Here is a 19,056-nt window from a genome sequence, read left to right on the forward strand (position 1 = left end):
TCTATTTAAATGACTATATTACTAACTTGACTCGTTTGTTGCAGTCATGGCTGATCAAGCACCTGTAAAGTTTGTTGATACTCATAACATAGTTGGATGCCTCTTTGATCCTCCTTTAGTTCACAAGGAGTTCAAGTAAATGATTGTGGGGCTAAATATGGGCAGGATTTCTCACGTTTTACGAGAAACTCCTGTCATCTGCAAGAAGATGGTGATTGATTTTTGGAATCATGCTTCCATTAATTAGAGAGGTGCTGGGGGAGCTGTGGTGATTGAGTCAAAGATACAAAAAAAACTATTATTATTTCTGAGGCTATAATTCATGAGGTGCTGCTATTCGGTGATCAGCCTGAGTTTCCTACATAGTATTCTACCAAAGCTGTTGTTGAGGTTGCACGAAGAATGAAATATGAGGGAGCCTATCCTCCAGTTATCAAGAAGTTGTTCCATCCATACTGGAGGTTCTTGATTCACACATTCTTAACGTGTGTCTCAGGGCATAAGGGGGGTTCCGATGAGATAAGCCACACTCAGATGTCGGCTTGGGTTGCTTTGATCATGGATTGGAACTACAATTCCAAGTTCGTGTTTGATGAAATGATAAGCAACCTCAAGGGTAAGAAGAAGGAGATGTTTTTAATGTACCCGAGTTTTCTACAGATGATTCTCAACTCTTATTATCCTAACGTGATCAAATCTGTAGAGACGCTCGATCTGAAGGCCATGGGTTCCAATACGTTTGGGTTGATGAAACAATCAAGAAAAAGGGCTAAAGTGGTCTATCAGGGAATTCATCAGCTGGTTAAGTTTGGTAGATTTGCTGAGACCGAGGTTGTTGCTGCTACTACTAGTGCCTTTGTTGCTGATGAACATGTAATTCCTGCTTGAAGGTTCACAACGGCCTTTGAGACAACTTCTGATGATGATGAGCCTGACAGTTCTCCACCACAACACATGGAGACTGAACACCAGATACAACAGTCAGTTCCTACTGCTGATCTTGTAACATCCCGATATTTCTAAAAATGATATTTAATATATTATTTATTTATGATGGAAAAGTTTACTTGAGTTAGTAGAAAAAATAATAAAATAATAAAGATGGAAGGTTAAGTAGGCTTATGGACTAAAAAAGAAAAGATATGTCTAAGGTCCATGGGCTTAAGGGAGTAAAGATGCCCCTAAACCCTAATCCTTTCCATTTCTATCCATCTCTACACCATAGCCTACACCATCAAAAACACACACTTAAGCCAAACACTCCCTACTCTAATATATATTCAACGATCCAAGACCAACCGAAGGTAAGAAATCGTATATCTCAGCTGACCCAACCTATTTGCATCTAGGTTGATTTGGAGTTTGGAGAAGAAAACGTCACAAATATCGTTAGGATATTAGCAAAAATGAACAATAGTTGATTTGCTATGTTTTTTTTATATTTTTTTTGTATTTTACTTACGAATATTTGGTTATGTGACATTTTCGATGTTGTGAAATGAAATGAGTTTGTTAAATATTGTCGCTTTAAATAGTGTCATGCGATTATGAGCAATCGTTGCACCCCGGCATGTTCCGCCGCCTTTAGTCGGGGTGTGACAAGATCCTTAGTGGCATTCAGATTACTGTTAAACCTCTCTACGACCCAGCTGCCAAGGAATATACTAGAATGGTGGGGTCTATTATACAAGGAAGCTGATGCTAACATACTTGGAAGCTGATGCTAACATACTTGAGCACGAGTAATGATTCAAGCGGTAAACCAAGGTGAAGAATGTTGTGCCACACTTAATGGTTTACGCTTAGTTTATTGGGCTTAGTTTTGGGTTTCTATATGTAAACCAAAATCTTGTTTTCGGTGGGCTTAATGTGTTTGGGCTTAGGGTTAGCATGTGTATATATATGATGTAATGTTAACTGGTTTTGGGTTGGACGTTGACGAGAGAGATAGAGATACGATGTTATAAACGGGCTTAAGCACCCGACGTTATAATAGTGTGTTTTGAAGCATTACAATTGAGTTCTTATTGTGTTTATTTGCTTTATATTAAATCCATTCGTTGTTAGATTCCGCCTAACAACGAGTTCACATGATATCACATTGAAAGATCCTCTCACAGGACTTACATAGTATTATATTTTATAAAATATAAATAAGATATATGTAAAAGAAATCTATTATTCATTTAAATAAATATATATTATAAAAAATATTTTTCTTCAACCATTCTCGTTATTTTTGAAACTGTTTTGGAAGATTATGGGCGATCTATTATTTTCTTTTTGTTCTCTACTCACATGTATGGAATTATATACATATACGCATAACAGAAACTATCCAATTATTTAAATTACTACACAATACCTAAATGACATAAGTTACCCAAATTACATATACAATAATCACACAAATTACCAAAATTAAACTAATTACCTAACAACGAAATACACAAAATTACATAAATTATACAAGACAAAATACACTTATTTCATTAAGTACTCAAATTACCCAACTTACATAAATTATACATATTATATACACTACACAAATAAATATGGTGAGCGTGCAATATGTATAGAAAAAGATGTTAATTTTTTCAAGGTTTGTTCACACAGTGTTGAATTTTAAATTTATAAAAACGATTATTATCTTAACTAAACCACACGAAAGTAGGCAAGTGTACCTATCGTATATGTAGTAAAGTATAGGTAAGAACCAAGTATCGATCCACGAACACACTTATAGGAAGTGAATATCATTTGAGTTTTGGTTTTGATTTTAGTAGATAAGTTTAAAGAAATATAAATTAAGAGACAATATTTTTGAGTTTTTATATTTTTAGATAGAAATAAGATCAAAGATAAAAGTGTATCATCTTGGATAAAACTCCTTTTAACTTGGTTTAACAATTGATTAGTAAAAAGGTGACTTGAGCTTGCTATGGTGATTAATATGAGAATAACATCGTTAGTCTTGTTTTACCATGATAATTAAAGAAAGAGATAACTCATGATCCCTTTTACTAAAACATCATTTTATGTAGAAAATGGTTTTTGATAAAGATAAGTTAACTCACTTTAAAGATGAGACAATCCCTTAAATTACTAAGTGAATTGTCCTTGATACTTTAGTAAAAATAACCTTTGTATTATACCTAAAATACCAATTAAGATTAGTTGAGTTGTAAAGGATTAACCTTGAATTACCAAGTATTAACCCACAAAACTCTTGAACAATTATAGAACCCATGTAATAACCACTCAAAATTGGTTTTGTTGCACACTCACTTAACGAGTAATTAACCGATCTTAGTGGACGAACACCAATAATCCTTTTTCACAACATTTTTTATAATTCTCATTCTAAAATGATCAATCACTACTAATATTCCATTAGGTCCATGTTAGGATTCACGTTTTTATTCCCAACCAAGCCCTTACAAGAATGGCGATTTCTCGACTTATCATCAAGCTCGAAATCTTGGCGGCTATTTAAAAGGTTTCTTAAGTTATTCCCGAAACCCTCACAGTACAGTTCCCTAGATTAACTTCAAGCTCGGGATTTGAGGGTTTTTTTTAAGGATTCTTAATTAACAAACCAAGTCCTCACAAGAATAGCGATGTCTCAACTTATCATCAAGTTCGGGGTCTTGGTGTCTATTTTAAGGTTCTCCAAGGATTCACAAGACTATCAATTTCTCGGGTTATCATTAAGCTTAGCACTTGGGGTATCTTTTAAGAGTATTTTTAGCATTCCTCATCAAGTGATAATTGCAACATAATGTTGGAAGTTTTAAGTAAAAGTGTGTGAATGAAGTCTTAATAATGAAGTGGTAAAAGTTGTCCCATATCGGATTGGGAACAAAATAAAGAGTGGCATATAATGTAGAGTCTTTACCACTCATTTGAATATTTATGACATGTTTTACCACAAGTCCTACGTGCGCGCAGGGGGGTGCAAATTTGGGTTTCTGGACTAGAAATTATTCGAACCGGTGCGTGCCCGCACGTCCCGCGGACACGAATGCAGCTCCAAAAACCAAAGCCCGCGTGAGACAAATTTTTGAATTCGTTCTTGAAATTCAATATATGTTGGCTTGGTCAAGATCATTAATAATCATTATGATAATTATTATTATTTTCGGTTTCAATTCTGCACTATGACCATTATTTGAATATCATTATTCTTTAATGCTCATCAATTAGAATTGATTATGGTTATGATTCTTTGGTTATAAAACCATGATCAGTGCAGCAGTTTGAGACACACAAATATACACACTTCTTCTTCTTCCTCTTTGCTGCAACAATATTTATGATTTCGTTTCAGGCAAGTGATCAAGTCCGGCAGTGCTACGCTTCTGCTTCGAACCGGAGTACCCTGGGAACAGATCGTGAATCTGTTTAAGGGAATTGTGTCAAACACAAGTCTGGTTCACCGTTTCTTGATTATTTATTTTCTTATTTTTAGATTCTATCATACAAGATTTCTAACAAATTTAAACAGATTACTTATTATTCCTGTATTTTTGTTTCAGAATGGATTCTCAACCCATGACTGCTGCCGTCACTGTAATCAAGACTTCCAATGTTGTTGTCACAACTGGTTTGGTTGCTCCGCTACCTACGGCAGTCGCATATCATGCTGAGAAACCGAAAAAGTTAACCGGTGTGAATTTCAAACAGTGGCAGCAAAAGTTGTTCTTTTATCTGACCACTTTAAACCTCACGAGGTTCTTGACTGAAACTGTTCCCCAAGTTGATGAAGGGGCAATGGATGCGCAATCATTGAGCGCGGTTCAAGCTTGGAATCATTCAGATTTCTTGTGCCGGAATTATGTTTTGAATGTCATGGTGGATGCGCTCTATAATGTGTATTGTAAGGCCAAGACTGCCAAAGAATTATGGGAGTTGTTGGACGGTAAATACAAAACGGAAGATGCTGGTACTAAGAAATTCGTGGTAGCTAAGTTCTTGGACTTTAAAATGATAGATTCAAAAATTGTTATGAGTGAAGTCCAAGATTTGCAAGTTATTCTTTATGACATTCATGCGGAAGGAATGTCGCTTAGCGAGACATTCCAAGTTGCTTGTATTATTGAAAAGCTACCACCAAGTTGGGTCGATTTCAAGAATTATCTCAAGCATAAGCGAAAGGAGATGACCATTGAAGATATTGTTGTTCGTCTTCATAATGAAGAAGATAACAAAATTGCGCTAAAAAGAATTTACGGTCCCGGAACAACAAAGGCCAATGTTGTTGAACATGGTCAATCTTCAAAGGGTAATAAAAACAGTGGAACGAATAATCATGGGAAAACCTTCAACCTTGGACCTAAGGGGGGGAGTTGGGAAGAAAAAGAAGTTCCAAGGAACATGTTATAATTGTGGAAAGCAAGGCTATAGGGACAATGAATGCAAGCTTCCAAAGAAAGAAAATGCTTGACAAGTGAACATGGTTCATGAGATTGAGAACCTTGTTGTTGTGGTCACGGACCTCTTGATTATGGTTATCGAAGTTAACTTGGTTGGGCAAAAGAACAAAGATTAGTGGGTCGACACGGGAGCTGCCCTTCATGTGTGCTTTGACCAAAGTCTCATTAGCACTTCAAGGAGGTGACAAATGGAGAAAAGGTGTTTATGGGAAACTCTGTTATGGCCGAAGTCAAAGGTGAGGGGAATGTGGTTTTGAAGATGACTTCGGGAAAGGAACTCACTTTGTCAAATGTGTTGTATGTTCCCGAAATTCGTAAGAATCTTGTGTCGGGGTGGCAGTTGAACAAGTTTGGTTTCAAAATGGTAATTGAGTCCGATAAGGTCGTGTTAACCAAAAATGGTTTGTATGTTGGTAAGGCTATGCCCTCAATAGTATGTTCGAGTTGAATGTGACCGTGTTTATTGAAATGAATGAAAATGCTACTGGTTCTGCTTATATGCTTGAGTCTTCTAATGTTTGGCATGGTAGACTAGGTCATGTTAATTTTAATTCCATTCGGTGTTTGATTAAACTTAACTGTATACTAACATTCAATATCAACTCAAATAATAAATGTGAAACTTGCGTCGAAGCAAAACAAACAAGATCGTCATTCAAAAATATTGAACGATTCACCGAACCCCTCGAGATGATTCACACGGATGTGTGTAATCTAATAGCAATTCCTACTCGTGGTGGGAACAATTACTTCATCACGTTCATTGATGATAGTACAAGGTATTGTTATGTTTACTTACTTAATAGTAAGGACGATGCAATTGATAAGTTTATCTTAGTTAAAGCTGAAGTTGAGAATCAACTAAATAGGAAAATCAAAAGAGTAAGGAGTGACCGAGGAAGTGAATATGTTTCACCTTTTGTTGACTTGTGTGAAAAAGAAGGAATCATACATGAACTCACGCCTCCTTACTCCCCTCAATCAAATGACATAGCGGAACGTAAAAACCGAACTTTGAAAGAAATAATGAATGCCATTGATAATTTATGGGGTAAGCCCGGACATGTGGGGGAAGTAATCTTATCGGCGATTTATGTCTTGAACATGATACCTAATAAGAAGAAAGATCTAACGCCATATGAATTATGGACGGGAAATAAACCATCATATAAATACTTGCGAGTGTGGGGGTGCCTATCCAAGGTAGTGGTGACTCCACCAAAACGCCTACTAATAGTACCCAAAAGCGTGGATTGTGTATTTATAGGATATACCCGTCCTGGTGGTGCATTTCGATTTCTTTTGCATGATTCCAAGAACCCTGGAATAAACAATGGCTCCATAATAGAATCAAAGGATGCATCATGGTTTAAGCATATGCTGTGAGCAAGATAAGTAGATACACAAGCAACCCAAGTGCAAATAATTGGAAATGTGTGATTCGGTTGCTTCGGTACCTAAGATACACTAGGGAATACGGGTTACATTACAACAGATATCTAGAAGTTATCGAAGGACATTGTGATGCAAATTGGATATCTGACACTAATGATTCCAAAGCAAAAAGTGGGTATGTATTCACACTTGGAGGTGATGCTATATCATGGAAATCGTCAAAGCAAACGGTTATAGCTAGATCCACGATGGAATCAGAATTCATCACCTTAGATAGAGCGGGCGAAGAGGCAGAATGGTTACGTCAATTTGTTGAGGATATACCAATATGGCCTAAGCCGGCATTGGCCATCTGTATACATTATGATAGCCAATCGGCAATTGGCAGAGCTCATAGCACAATGTATAATGGTAAAAATAGACATACTAGACGTAGATATAATACGGTACGACAACTAATATCTACTAGAATTATCACTGTTGACTACGTGAAGTCAAAGGATAATATTGTGGATCCGCTAACAGAAGGCCTAAGTAGAGAGTTAGTTCAAAATTTGTACATGGGAATAGGACTGAAGCCCTTGAAAAATTAAATTTCATACAAAGAAAACCTAACTCAACATATTGGAGATCCCAAGAATTGAGTTCAATAGGAAAACCTAATTGTATGAATTAGTGCGTTCACTGTGGGAGGATAACCCTACAACTTAAGAGAGAGTTTACTACATAGCTAGGTAACCTTCCTAGTCCATTCCTAAAGTGACAAGTGTGAGGCTAAGCATATGGCTTTTAATGATTCGACCAAGATAGTCATACATGGTGAATCACCTATGTGAGAGAGAAGTGGGGTCGCTTCGAAGGGTGTTGTTGGGCACAATACTTAATAGCTCTTGCCGAACCAGGCACATTTTCATGACCATAACGAACATAACTATGAGGACTTGACTTTTTTAGGGAGAGTCTTGTGTGAAGTGTATTGTCGTCTACACAAACGGTAGACGATTTCAAAGACATCGATGTCTACTCACAGCTAGTGGGCTAAGTATGCTTCATAAGCAAATGTTCAAAGGATAACACCTCCCTATTTTATGCAAGATTCAACTACTGAAATCTAATCGGAATAATGTTGTTTCGACCTCCATTCTTGTGGGGGATTGATGGAAGTTTTAAGTAAAAGTGTTTAAATAAAGTCTTAATAAGGAAGTGGTAAAAGTTGTCCCACATCGGATTGGGAACAAAATAAAGAGTGGTATATAAGGTAGAGCCTTTACCACTCATTTGAATCTTTATGACATGTTTTACCATAAGTCCTACGCACGCGCAGGGGGGGTGCAAATTTGGGTTTCTGGACTAGAAATTCTCCGAACACGTGCGTGCCCGCACGTCCCACGAACGCGAATGCAGATCCAAAAACCCGAGCCCGCGTGAGACAATTTTTTGAATTCGTTCTTGAAATTCAAAATCTGTTGGCTTAGTCAAGATCATTAATAATCATTATGATAATGATTATTATTTTTGGTTTTCTATTCTGCACTAATGGCCATTATTTGAATGTTATTATTCTTTAATGGCCATTATTTGAATGTTATTATTCTTTAATGGTCGTCAATTAGAATTGATTATGATTCTTTGGTTATAAAACTATGATCAATGCATCAGTTTGAGACACACAAATATACACACTTCTTTTTCTTCCACTTTCCTGCAACAATATTTACGATTTCATTTCAGGAAGGTGATCGAGTCCGGCAGTGCTACGCCTCTGCTTTGAAATGGAGTAACTTGGGAACAGACCGCGAATCTGTTTAAGGGAATTGTGTCAAACACAAGCCCGGTTCACTGTTTCGTGTTTATTTTTCTTATATCGGATTCTATTATACATGATTACTAACACATATCCATCGGTCATTAAAAACCAATCACATGTTTTACTATCATTATTAAGCTTTAAGTAAGATTCATTATAAACCAAGATATACTATGGAAGTTTAGCCACTAATAAGCATAATGTTAATTATCAAGATGGATACAATCATGATCAAATTGAAACAGTCTAACCATTTTGGATGACTAATCTTTGATGCTAATGACCTCTCCCAAAAAGCTTAATATTCTAGGGTTGGATAGATGGGATTAATTCCCTTATTAATGGTGGTGAAAAGAAGTTGTTGGAAAGTATTGAATGCTTCTCTAAGGGGTGTTCAAGTCCATTTAATGAAGAAGAACAAGAGCATTAACATTATAGGCTCTCCAGGTCCTCTTGGCACAGCCGTGTTAAACAAGGCACAGTCGTGTCGTCTTCTTTTCTCTTGTTGCATTGATTGCTCTTGTCAGATCGTACAGTTGAAGGTTAACGTTGTCGTGTTAAGCAAAGCACGGTCGTGTTAAGTAACAAAACAGTCCAAATTTCACCACTTTTATCTGTTTTACTTGTACTTCAAGGCATGGCTGTGTTTTGCTTCATAATCTTCAATTTTGTTTTTTTTTCTTTTTGCTCTTGAAAACATGGGGTGTGTCTAGGTTAACATGGTCATGTCTTGACTTCCTAATTTTTGTCTTTACTTTGTACGCTCTAAGCATGGCCATCTCTTGATTCACCATGGGATGTATTGAGTCAGTATTCACCGTTTATCTCCGTTTTACTTCGTATTTCAACTTGTTTTATTCCTTAAGACTATATCTACCTATAGATAGAAATTATAGACATTAGTGGTTATTTATTCTAATATAGTTGCCGAAATTACGCTTATCTGGAGATACTGTAAGGAATTTAACAATATATTTGTGTCACTTTGGATGGTATTGGCAATGAAGGATTTGAGTTAGGCATTGCGAGGTTGTCAGTTAGAATCTTGACCCAACCCGGATTTTCGTTCCATCGTGTGTTACGCCAGAGTAGTCTGCTCTTGTGGAAGCACGACTGTCAAATGGCAGTCGGTGGATGCTTCCCGGTGGAATGCCCAAGCCAAAACCAAAAGCCAGCGTGAGGCCAGTTAAGACAATATAGTTTGGTTAGAGCAGGGCAATGAGGCTCTTCAAATAGAGAGTGCGGTGGCCTAAACACAAAAATCTTTTTTTTAAACCGGATGTCAATTTTTAACATATCCATATATTATAGGAATATCAAATATTTGGTGAAATTAAATTTTAATTTAATGAGATATTCAAACCCGTTTAAGGGCTATCTGAGTTTGGTGAGACCCATACCCATGAATACGGGTCAAATGCATGAGAAGCTTCCATTTACAAATAAAGCAATCTGGTGGTTTGAGAAAATGTGGGGAGAAATAAGAGAGGCTTTAAATGTTTCTTTTATATATATATATATATATATATATATATATATATATATATATACATATATGTATATATAAGATTAATAAACGAGAGGCAAGTTATTTGGTAACTGGCGGGAGAATCCAAGTTGGCATCAACATTGATTGTTATCAGTTACTCACTGTTTTAAGGGTCGTTTAGAACAGTTATTGCCTCTTAGACTTCTCGTTATGGGGCAGTTTTGGGGGCGGCATAGGGACGGTTTTGGGGGGGAACACTGTCGAGGGGCGGCAATGGGGGACATTCTTTCTAGGATGGGCAGCAAAGGGGGTGGTGGTGGGCCCTCCTTTAATTCCGATGGTCAAATACCGTTTAAATTAAAATAAATAATAATTTTTTTCTTTATATATCTATCATTCACTCCAATTTTACAAACATCTCATTCACCTCTTAAAACTTATAAATTTTCTCCAAAATTATGGATTCCGATTCCACTTTGACACCCGACTTTAATTACTCCGAGCCCGACGTTATTTCGGATTCGGATTTCAAAGGATGAAGCAACATTTAGTATGATTCGAGAGGGTGCTCGGCTCTTAGTCGAGCATTGCAAAAGCTCACAACCACAAACAGGACGACCTCATCTTGAAGGGGGTCGTGTAGGTGCTCAGGACCGGTTGATATAACACTCCGGCTAAAGCGAAATACGCACGGGTGCAACGTAAAGATTGTTCAAAACACATGTGACACTATTAAGTGACAATATTCTCATTATTTCATTGATGATTCAAATAACAAGTTCTTTTGAAAATAAGAGAATTACAAGAAAATAAAACATGTCAAACACTTTATTAAAAACCCTATGTCTAGTGTCTTCTCTTGTTTCATCCTCTAATAAGCATACATGTAACATATGTATAAAATAATGTCAACTAACTTAATAGTTGGTGAGGTCACACATTTTGATATGATACATAAAAATCATACAGTTCCATGAAAACTTGTGAAAAATAAATAAGGTCCATTCCCGATGGTAACAACCAACGTACTCGGATAATGAGGCATTTTTCCACCCATAACAACAAGGTCTTGAGCGCAATGGGGGTGTATGATCATACTATCTTGAAGTAATCCATGTGCAAGTAACAAGTAAACACACAAGTCCACGTAGCGGATTGTAGTTTGTAAGCTAAATCGTAACTATTGAGTTTTGTAGGATACATATGTTACCCCAAAAGTAATAAAAGAGTAAAATGAGGGTGTGAGAAACTCACCTTTGAATTTGGATGACAACTTGGAAATGAAATGAAATGCGTGTTATCTGAAATCATAGGATCGAATCTCACGAGCTAGAATAAGAAAACACGAGAATTAGTAACTAATTAACAGAAATAAAACGTTGACTCTAAATTTCATACGTTATTATTTATACATATGCTTTTATACATTTTAAAGTATATTAATATTTAAGTCTAACGGATTTTAACGATTCATTATTATAATATTACTTATGAGATTAATATTAAAATTGAATATAGTAATGAATTTTATCGTTACCAGTATATTTTATTTTAGTATAAACGTTGTCGTTTACAATTTTATAAAGTTTATGCCGATATTATATATATATATATATATATATATATATATATATATATATATATATATTAAAGGCTAAAAACAATCTAAAACAATTTTTATCTAACTTAAAATAATATTATTTGATTTATAATAATTTTTATAAATTTTATTGGATTTTTAATAATAAAAGAAAAGGTTTTAGAAAAATACAAAGCCAATATGCGCTGACTAGGGTTCGAACCCGGGTCCCTTGGACCAAACTAACCATACACAACCACTGGACCAAACAAGATTTGTGTTATAGGATGAAAACATTTAAATCTAAACAAGCTTTCAACTTCATCTTCTTCATTCAAACCCTTGATTAAATTCTCTTAATCTGTTCCATGTTTGCCTAAATAAGTTAGGGGTTTCGTTAGACAGCTAAAACTAATACGAATGCATATAATTTTTACCTCAAACCGTGTCGAAATGATGGAGAACAAGACTCGCTGAAAAAAATAAACTTTGATGATCAAACGAGATAATGAGAGAGTTTGTTTGTATATTTTTATGTTTGAAACAAGTTAAGACGAAGATTAGCGTCCTATTTATTGCCTCAATTAGATCGTTTGATGTTTAATTTGAGTTATTAAGACTTTGATTATATTCCAATGATTGGGTGATTAATTTGAGTTAATTGGGTTGTTAATGACAAAATAAATCGTATATTAATGTTTAACATTAGTGGAGAAGTCGTTTATGATTGATTAACGAATCGAACGGAGGTTAAACATGATATTTTAGTTTCTCCGGCACCGGTTTCCGGCCGTCTGAGGGTTGCTGGAAAAACGTCAGGTAGAAGACGGGGGGCTGGGTGTATATTTTTTTTATTATATTTTAAATGAAATTTTACACTTTAACCCCTTGAACTTTAAATAACTTTATAGTTTGTTTTTTAAACTTTAATTACTCTTTCCACCTTGAACTTAATAAATATACATACTTGATTAAAAGTTGATATACTTTAATATCTTTGGATTGTTTACGTTTTATACTCGTATAGTTTGAAACTTGATTATTAAACTTTTAAGGCTAGGAGATTCATTAATTGAACAATACGAATAGAAAATGAACGGATATTAACTTTAAATCATTGAAATTGATTTAAATTGATAAATTACAAAAACAATACATTGTAATGACAAAACGGTTCTGTTTAACGAATAAGAATACGGAAAATTGACAAATGTCAAAGCATTCCCAACTTTTGAAAATTTCGTCTCGAAATTAAGTATAAGAATCCGTAACAAAAAGATGAGGATACTTTGTTCGTATTTGGTCTTCTCGTTCCGAAGTGAATTCAGCATCATGCTTGGATTCCCAAAGAAATTTTACCAAAGGTATGCGGCTACGTTTAGTTTCCTTGTCTTTGCGATCCATGATTTCCACCGGTGTTTTGACAAAATGCATTGTTTCAACGATGCGCACTTCGTCGAGTGGTATTTGGATATTTCCCTCAGGAAGACATTTCTTTATATTTGAAACATGAAACTTCGGATGGACGCTAGAAAGTTCTTGTGGAACTTAGAGAGTGTAAGCAACACTATCGACACGTGCAAGAATCTTGAAAGGTCCAACAGATAGGAGAACGAAATTTACGACCATAGAGAGCTTGGAACGGAGCCATACCGATACTCGAATGAAAACTGTTATTGTATAAGAACTCAATCAAGTGAAGGTGAGAATCCCAGCTTCCACCGAAATCCATGACACATGTCCTAAGCATGTCTTCGAGCGTTTGAATCGTGCGTTCGGATTGCCCATCGGTTTGAGGATTCTTGGTTGTGCTAAGATCTAATCGAGTTCCCAACGCGGTTTGAAGCGATGACCAGAAATGAGAAGTAAAAAGGACTATCATGATCGGAAATGATACGTAAATGTATACAATGACGCCAAACGATACCCTGAACATAAATCTGAGCGAGTTGATCAACCGAGAACTTTTCGTTGATCAGGATGAAATGAACAGATTTATTCAAATGGTCGACCATAACCCAGATACCATCGTGGCGGTTTCGAGTAGTCAGAAGCTTGAACACAAAATCCAGAGAGATATCCTCCCATTTTCAAACAGGGATGTGTGGTTGAACGAGTAAACCAGGAGTTCGTTGATGCTCGGCCTTAACTTTAGCGCAAGTAAGGCATTTTCCCACATATAATGTTATGTCTTTCTTCATACCGAGCCACTAAAATGTGGACCGCAGATCGAATTACATCTTATCCGCAACGGTATGAATGGAATATCGAGACTTATGAGCTTCGTCCATGATGAATGTGCGAAGATCGTCACGATTAGAAACCCACAAACGATTATGGTAATACAAAAAACCATCGCGATTAGTTTCGAGTTGATTCTTGACACCACAGGACATTTCATCATACATACTACCATCGGTGACGAAGAAATGTTGGGCATCAAAGATATGAATATGGAGATCGGTTAGAGTGGTCACGCTAAGAGTAGAATTGAAATCACATGGGTCTTTCGAGTAAGGGCGTCGGCTACAACATTCGCTTTACCAGGGTGATAACGAATTTCGCAGTCATAGTCGCTAAGTAGTTCGGCCAATCGTTGTCACACCTTCAAAATCCACTAACGGAGTTTTACCGTCAAAGGGTGTGAACTAACAGGATCGGAATCATTAGTTATAATCAAACCATAAGTAAAGTTTTCAAACCACGAAAACATTTAAGTGTAAATAAGTGCGGAAGCGTAAAATCATAAACCAAGTGTTGCGACACACAGGACGACTTAAAAACCCAAATAATAACAGTTTAAAACAAGTTTGCACAAACGACAGAGTTCAGTGTAATGCATGTTCCTATACCGCGCGCCCGCCTCGGCTACCTGAGAATAACATACTAAAAGTGTCAACACGGGGTTGTGAGTTCACAAGTTTATATAAATAAAGCGTTTGCGTTTGCGTTTTGCGTTTACGTTTTGCGTTACCAGATAATGTTAAGTCAATTATATATCGATAGGTAGCTAGCCTATACAACAAGTATTACTAAGAGTTCGACACCGAAGCTGACTGTTTATCAATTGCCTTGCCACCATGTCTATCCCGACCATGGTAATGTGTTAGCCAAGATTACACCCACTCGACCTCCAGTCGAGTTTAGCGTTGGGTGGGGATTGTCAAACCCAGTAGTACTACTCAACAGTGACTCGCTATTATCCAATATTAAACGGTTCGATGTTATGAAGGACTTTTGTTGGTTCGTTTGCCACTTAGCCTTTACAAGTGATATATAATAAATAACAAAATCTAAAGCATTTTGGAGTATGTATTCTCCCCCAAGTAAAAGCGTTTAAAAGAGTTAAAAAGGGAACGTGAAACTCACTGTTTACGAAGAATTCAAAAACAAGTCACCCAAGTGATGCGCGTCACAGAAAATCCTCACTAGCGTTCTAGAACAACAATGAGATTTTCTAAGTGTTGGAACTATTATTGAGTCTCTAGACTCGGCACATAATACCTATGCATAAGATACGTTTCGTGTTTCGTTTGTGAATTGTGTGTGACTCAACAAACACATTGGTGATACGTTACATGTATGAACAACTATTTACGTGTCAAGTATTAATATCGTACATTACTAGCAATCATTCCCCACAAGGGCAATTTAGTCAAAAACATAGCAATTATCTAGCAACAAGCACGTTTCATGTATTTTCATATAGTTCAGCAGCTAGTTCTATCAAGACAGATTTCTACTTGAAAGATTACTCTATTCAACAGATCATAACATATCAATTAATTCACCAAAAATCGTCACAAAAGCACACATGAGTTAGGTTTCCAGAACTATTTTTATTGTATTTTTATTCCACATAGATTTCTCACAATGATCAAAACATTACAGCAAACTCACAGCAGTCAAAATCATGCGCAACAGAATTTTATTTGTTATTCCCGTTAAATGGTAATTCCAATTAATGCAAGACCAATTGTGTTAGGTTCTTAACTCAACATGTTAACTTCCAGAAGTGGAACCAACCCATTTGGTCTTGTAGTTAATGAGATATGATAATTACAAAACAGCCTAACAGCAGGTCTCACAATTCAGACTTGCACTTCAGTTTTGTAAAATAATAAAAGTTAACTTTTACACGTCAAAAAATTACAAACTCGGACTTTATAGAAACTAGACTCAACCTAGTACACTGTAGTATTAACAATCTCGACCAATTACCATATTAACATTCATTTACAGTTGTCTAAACATAACTTACAATCTGTCCAGTACCAGTGTTGACCTTTGATCACATTTAAATTGTTTGAGCAACCAAAACACCTCCAAATCAGGCGTGGTTGGGTTTTCTGAAAACTAGACTCAGAGTACTACCTTTTAGACTCATAAATATTCCAGTTTGGTTTTATATTTAACAAGTTACACCTCGTTCAAGTTTAACTATCACTGCTGTCAAAACTCAGCAAGCACACACAATCGTCTAGCATGCATCCTAAGCATACGACATATCTCCCAACATGCAATAAACATAATTATCCATAAAAATCAGTAGTAAACCCTCTAGGCTTTACGAACAATCAATGATCTAACAATCTTTCACCGTTCAAAATCACACATGATCATCTAAATCAATAACCAAAGCATAATCAATCATCATCTAATCCATATAAAGCATAAGAACACTTAACACATGATTTACAAAATTAGGGTTTCATATTTATACCTTAAAAACGCAGAAACAACCAAGAGGAAGGTGAGAGATGACTAGAAACAAGTGTGGGATGCTCCGATTATGAAAAACAAAGCCAAAACGGAGGTGATATGGTGGTGGTGGTGGCTGCCGTCGCAAGAGAGAGGGGGGGAGTCCGATCGGGTTTGAGGAGGGAGAGGGAGGGAGTTAGGGTTTTGTTATTATTAATAATAATATGCTACACCAAGGCCCCTCAACTTCTAATTATTACTTTTCTAGCATAAAGTAACTTGTTTGCATCTTGAGTTAGTGTTCTATACAATATTATCAAATAGCACATAAGCCTAACACATAATTATCAAATAATTATTGTTTGGATGTTTTTCGTTTATTCACCAATGGTTTGCGTCAACTCGTTTGCGTTACGGTGCAATCCCGAAAGACTACATATGTAGTGATTGTCAAGCGTCATTTAAAACCCTAGTTTAAATGTAATGAGATGTGCGTTATAGATCAAGTGATCTTAAGTTTGAATTGACGGAGTTTGGATTAACGGGGTTAACCTGAAATTGACGAGTGTCACATCATTCCCATGTTGAAAGAATTTTCGTCCCGAAAATTTGAGTCAATTCGCGATGAGTGTCTGGAAAAGAAAGAAAAATTTTCAGTTTGTCATATCATCCCCTAGTAGAAAGAAATTTCGTCCCGAAATTTAATTCATACCTATGGTGATTCCTGACGGTTTAACGGCTTTCGCGTTTTTCGGTGTTTGGTCAACCCTTCAAAAAGGTGAGGATACTTTTTCATCATTTGATCCTCGCGTTCCCACGTGAACTCCGGTCCACGTTTCGAGTTCCAACGAACCTTAACGATTGGAATTTTTCTGTGCTTGAGTGTTTTGGTTTCCCAATCCAAAACTTCGACTGGTTCTTCAATGAAGCGTAGCTGTTCATCAACTTGCAACTCGTCCAAAGGGACTGCTTGGGTTTCATCGGAAAGGCATTTCTTCAAATTGGATACATGGAATACATTGTGTACGCCACTGAGTTCCGTTGGTAGATCCAGTCGGTACGCTACCGGACCAATGCGCTCAGTTATCCGGTAAGGGCCAACGTATCGTGGATTGAGTTTGTTTCGCTTTCCGAAGCGAACCACACCTTTCCAAGGTGAGACTTTGAGTAATACTTGGTCGTTCACTTGAAATTCAAGAGGCTTTCGGCGCTTGTCGGCAGAACTCTTTTGGCGATCTCGTGCTGCTGCCATGCGGTTTCGGATTTGAACAATCTTTTCAGAGGTTTCAAGTACTAGTTCTGGACCAGTGATTTGGCTATCACCCACCTCTGCCCAGCAGAGAGGTGATCGACACTTCCGTCCGTACAACGCTTCAAACGGCGCAGCTTTAATGCTTGCGTGGTTGCTGTTATTATACGAAAACTCTACCAAAGGTAAGTGAGGTTCCCAACTTTTTCTGAAATCCAACACGCATGCACGCAACATGTCCTCCAAGGTCTGAATGGTGCGCTCACTTTTCCCATCCGTCTGAGGATGGTATGCTGTGCTCATATCAAGGCGGGTGCCTAGTGCACTCTGTAGTGACTTCCAAAAGTGCGAAGCGAAACGGGAATCTCGATCCGATATGATTGAGACAGGCACTCCGTGTCTAGACACTACTTCTTTCATGTGGATGCGAGTCAGTCTTTCCATTTTGTCCGATTCCTTGATTACTTAGAAGTGTGCAGACTTAATCAAACGGTCAACGATCACCCAGATGGTATCGCATCCCGTCGGTGTTTTGGGTAATCCCGTGATGAAATCCATTGAAATGCGTTCCCATTTCCACGTTGGAAGTTCTGGTTGCTGTAGCAGACCAGATGGTTTCTGATATTCTATTTTGACTCTTGCACAAGTCAAGCACTTGCTCACGTAGGTGGCAATGTCGGCTTTCGTGTTTGGCCACCAGTAAAGTGCTTTCAGGTCATGGTACATTTTATCTGAGCCATGGTGGATGGAATATCGGGACTTGTGTGCTTCGTCCATCACTAGAGTTCTCAACTCTCCGTATCGAGGGACCCAAATCCGGTTTTCGAAATATCGGATCCCGTTCGATTTGGTTTCAAGTTGCTTGTTCATGCCCCGCATGAGTTCTGATGGGAGATTATCGTCTTTCAAGGCTTCGAGTTACGCATCGCGAATCTGATCGGGTAAGTTGGCGTGAATCATGAGTTGTAATGCTCGCACTCGTCTAGGTTTATCGGTTTCTTTTCTGCTGAGAGCATCGGCCACTACATTGGCCTTGCCAGGGTGGTACTTGATGGCACAATCATAATCCTTAAGCAGCTCGACCCAACGGTGCTGTCGCATGTTCAGCTCCTTCTGATCGTAGATATGTTGGAGATTCTTGTGGTCGGTGTAAATGGTAAACTTGGTACCGTACAAGTATTGCCTCCATATCTTAAGAGCCAACACCACAGCTCCGAGTTCCAAGTCATGGGTCATGTAGTTCTTCTCGTGAATCCGTAGTTGTCGAGAGGCATAGGCTATAACCTTCTCGAGTTGCATCAGCACGCAACGGAGACCTTGTATCGATGCGTCACAATGTACCTCAAAATTTTCTGTTCCCTCGGGAAGGGCTAGGATAGGGGCGCTACAAAGTTTGGTTTT

The 19,056-nt window shown here is 37.2% G+C and overlaps 1 protein-coding gene across 1 annotated transcript; it reads left to right on the plus strand.

Moving 5' to 3' along the window:
* Positions 1 to 4,539: 4,539 nt before the first annotated feature.
* On the plus strand, positions 4,540 to 5,385 carry LOC143620918 (uncharacterized). Its single transcript, XM_077092489.1, has one exon. The coding sequence runs from the start codon at positions 4,540 to 4,542 to the stop codon at positions 5,383 to 5,385; it is 846 nt and encodes a 281-aa protein (XP_076948604.1).
* Positions 5,386 to 19,056: the final 13,671 nt, after the last annotated feature.

Source organism: Bidens hawaiensis, unplaced genomic scaffold, assembly GCF_021521415.1.
Source record: "Bidens hawaiensis isolate Kalapana, Puna unplaced genomic scaffold, B.hawaiensis_p1.1 tig00002735_1, whole genome shotgun sequence".
Lineage (NCBI taxonomy): Eukaryota > Viridiplantae > Streptophyta > Magnoliopsida > Asterales > Asteraceae > Bidens > Bidens hawaiensis.